Raw genomic sequence first — 3,905 nt, 5'->3', positions numbered from 1 at the left:
GCCAATGAAAATACAGCTGATGCCAGTTTTTGAGATTCACCATACCATTTATCGGTGAGCATTGCAATGTCGAGATTAATGAAACGCATGTCAGCCTCCTTTGCGGTTGCCTTTGCAATCAACGTCTTGCCACATCCCTATTGATTAAATTAGTGATCATTCTTTGATTAAATGAGATTTTGTTCTAATTTTTCTTTAAAAATTAGTTAGGAAAACATACCGGCGGGCCATGTAGAAGTACACCGCTGGGCGCTTTCCACAGCTGTGATGATGAATACAAATGTCGATGACGAATTGGCAATACGACATTTTCCCGAAGCTCTTGTATCACGGAATCTAAACCTGCTATATCTGCCCAGCTGACGTTGATGTCTTTATTTATTTACAGTGAATATATTCATTAAAAGCTACCAATTTCAATAAATAGTGGGTAGATTAAATATTAAATACCTTCAGGCACAACCAAATGCGATGCAATTACCTGTCATACAAAATAAAACAAAACAGAACAAAACAAATTAAATTACACCACATCATTTAATCAGAAAAATCTGCGTTCATTATTTTACCAGTTCATAATCAGATAATGTGGATATATCGATTTTAAGACTTTTGTCTGTTTCCGTAATCCGTTTTATTTGGAATTCTGCCTTTGTCCGTGCTTTTTTCTTACTTTGAATGGTCGGGTCCATTTGATTCATTAACCATTTTATCGAATAAAAGGCTACAGCCGCCCCAATACCAACACGCACAAAAACTGCGATTATATCGCTCCGAGACAATTGATCCATATTGATGTGTTGTAATTTGATTTCTATTTTCTCGATTTTAATTCAACAATTTATTTAAAAGAATAATTACTGAATCCAGATGAGTTTGCACTGAATGCTTTCTTCATAGTTCCGTCTTTTGTGCCATTTTTCTCATTAGAAAAGTGATTTGACATCTGAGACATATGAACATATATTACGACAAGCAGCCATCTGCCGGCCAATCGGGTGAACTAAATGACTGCTAGTCATCCTTTTTTGTATCGGCAAGAAATTGATCAAGACGAATTGAAAAGTTATACATTTGAATAAAGCCAATTTCGGAAAAAATGTCTGGTGAAAATGATTTGAACTCATCTCTGCTTCAAAGTGCCGTTCGCAAGAGAGAGTACAAACATTTACTAGAATTAGGGGGTCAAGCTGCTGAAAATTTGGATAATAAATCGATTGCGGACAATTTGACAACATTGAAAGATTTGTTGACCAGATCGAATGAATTGGCTGGACAAGGATCACTTTCCGATCGAATTGGACAATCCGCTGAGGTTGTGTTGGATGCACAGGTTGGCATATTGGTATTTTTTGTTCAAATGGTCTTGTTTCAATATCTCATTTGGTTTCGATAGGTTTGTAAGCTGGCCAGCGATCTTATGGGGACAACTGTACATAAAATAGAAAATGATGAATTTTCTGACGATAACTTCGCAGCTGCGTTGGTAATTCTATGGGTGAGATTGAGAGTAGTGTATGTTTGATTGACTTTGTTACGAAAGAGAAGAGCAAGTTTCTATATAAAATTTGCTTTTTTATGTGCGCGATTTGCGCGCAACTGATAAGAGATAAGAGATAATTGTCTTCAGCTTAGTTATAGAAGACCTCAAGTACTACAACTTTGCCGAAGACACCATGTTGTTATCTTTTATCAGTTGCGCGAAAACCATGAAGACCGCGGAGGCTAGACGGTACTACAACATACTCTACTTTAACGCCAACAGAATCATCAGAAAACATACTCGCCTTTTCAAAAATATAAATCGAAGAAAAAACATACTCCACTCTCAATCTCAACCATAGAATTATAAAGCCGTTTTTACTTTTATATCCAATGAGAAAATAACAAAAGAAGAAATAACGAATGTAATAACTGTGAGAAGTTGAAAAATGGTTATACACAACAATTGCCAATCGAACACTTTTGCCACAATACAAAATCCTTGAAATTGGTCTTACTCATACATAACATCTGTTTCGGGTTTTAGCTAACAATGTGAAGAAAAAATATACAGGTATTTTCCCCGGAAAATAATCTTTGTATCCACTTTTTCTTCTTCATTAGATTGAAAGTGTTCTGGATGAACACAACATTTGCGACTGGTCCAAGTTGGATGGAATCACCGCTGGATTTGCTAAATCATTTTCTGCAACGTCTTCAACGTTCGGGATTTTTGATTTTGATGACGTTGCCGGGGCGTCGCAGGCAGCGCAGAAAGAACGTTTTGTACGTCGTAAAGCAGCTAATCCGACTGCCGAAAAACGACCAACTACTGTGACTGAAGCTGGTGTCAACACAGAAACGGGCAGTTCGAAAGTTGAAATCGTTTTCAATACAATCAAAGAAGTAAACCAGATTAACTCTCTCATTTACGCTATACGCTATACACTCTCTTCTATGTTCGGTTCTTTTTTTTCTTCCAGATATACCGAAAGAATGGCTCAAAACCAATTCCATACTTCCAACTGGTCAGTAGTAACTAGTAACTAGTAATTACTACTCATCTTATTAGTCTGGGTAAAAAGTTATTTATTTATCATTTGCAGGTCATCGATCCTACCAACATGATGTACACTTTTGATAACACATTTCAAGTGTCCTTTTTGTTTCGTGATGGCTGCATTGCATTTGTGAAGGACCATGAAGGTGGGCCGGCCATCAAACCGCTTGAAGATACATTAAAACCACCAAAACCATCCGAAATGACGTCTTTCACTTCGACATTAAGCCTTGGCCTCATACAGAAATACATAAAAAAGTATAACATTCGTGAAGCGATGTTAAAAATCAATCGCGATTGACTGACTCCATGTCAAAAAGTCATTGGTTACTTTATATCAATGTTGAATATAATACACCTAAGAATTATCATTTTTTCTACATTTGATCCGAAAAATTCAAAAATAAGAATAAAACCTTATAATTAATTGAATTTTAATAATTGTTCAGGCCTTATAACAGATGACGTTTATGACATTCCCACAATACTGTCACCGAAACGCAAATTTTTCAACGCAACTCGCGTAATTTGGTTTCGTTTTTTTAAATTGTTTTCTGTATGAATGCGATTTTTGGCTTACGAGCGTGGCTTACGAAAAAAAAAACAAGAAAAATCAGTCGAAGATAGAAAATTGGAACAATAATAAACAAGAAGAAGAAACAGTAGATGATAACAAAGTGAATGCAACAAGAATGTCATCATCATCAAAGGTAAAAAACAGCCGCATTCCTAATGGTAAACGAAATATTTGTGTCATAGTGTTGGGCGATATTGGACGATCACCTCGGATGCAATACCATGTGAAAAGTTTGTTACAGCATGATTTTAATATTGATCTCATTGGATTATGGTGACACTGAACCAATCGCCGAAATTCGTCAAAATGCGAAATGTAACATTCAGCAACTGGTAGCATTTCCCGAACTCAATTTGCCAAAAATGTTGAAATATCTTTTCAAATCGATATGGCAAACGTTGAGTTTATTTATTGCACTATTTAATATTCGCCGGCCCGATACAATTCTATGTCAAAATTCGCCTGGAATACCAACACCTTTCGTGTGCTACATGTATTGTTTGCTGTTCAAACGTTGCAAGTTCATTATTGATTGGCATAACTATACATATACAATCCTCAGTCTGGCCAGTGACACATTCCCAACAATTAATGAAAATCCTGAGGCTTTGTCAACAATCAATAGAAATCCACAAAGACGCATGGTAAAATTGGCAAAGTGGTTTGAACAATATGTCGGACGAAAAAGTTCCGGCAATTTCTGTGTCACCAAAATGATGCAAAAAGATCTTCGAGAAAACCAACGCAGCGCCTTCTCTGCACTTACGCCAACTGCTGTTAGCAAGA

At 36.4% G+C, this 3,905-nt stretch overlaps 2 protein-coding genes across 3 annotated transcripts; one reads left to right on the top strand and one right to left on the bottom strand.

The window, feature by feature from the left end:
- On the bottom strand, window positions 1-979 carry LOC129571894 (outer mitochondrial transmembrane helix translocase-like; the record flags this gene model as incomplete). Its single annotated transcript, XM_055451767.1, is given in 4 exon segments — window positions 1-137; window positions 221-372; window positions 451-481; window positions 570-979. Coding segments are annotated over 4 exon segments (542 nt in total), but the record flags the coding sequence as incomplete, so codon positions are not given.
- Window positions 980-1,009: 30 nt separating this feature from the next.
- LOC129571895 (EP300-interacting inhibitor of differentiation 3-like) lies at window positions 1,010-2,974 on the top strand. 2 transcript variants are annotated; one of them, XM_055451768.1, is made up of 5 exons: window positions 1,012-1,333; window positions 1,397-1,486; window positions 2,107-2,388; window positions 2,466-2,510; window positions 2,589-2,974. In XM_055451768.1, exons 1-5 carry the CDS (start codon window positions 1,100-1,102, stop codon window positions 2,841-2,843), a joined length of 906 nt encoding a protein of 301 aa, XP_055307743.1. In that variant the 5' UTR covers window positions 1,012-1,099; the 3' UTR covers window positions 2,844-2,974. The 2 variants fall into 2 exon arrangements, with proteins under 2 accessions (XP_055307744.1, XP_055307743.1); XM_055451769.1 differs by lacking the exon at window positions 1,397-1,486 and having other exon boundaries at window positions 1,010-1,333.
- Window positions 2,975-3,905: the final 931 nt, after the last annotated feature.

Source organism: Sitodiplosis mosellana, unplaced genomic scaffold, assembly GCF_009176505.1.
Source record: "Sitodiplosis mosellana isolate CC-2019 unplaced genomic scaffold, AAFC_SMos_1.0 Smas_scaffold_3625, whole genome shotgun sequence".
NCBI lineage: Eukaryota > Metazoa > Arthropoda > Insecta > Diptera > Cecidomyiidae > Sitodiplosis > Sitodiplosis mosellana.
Note: the sequence above shows the minus strand (reverse complement) of the source record. Positions and strands in the feature narration are given on the sequence as shown.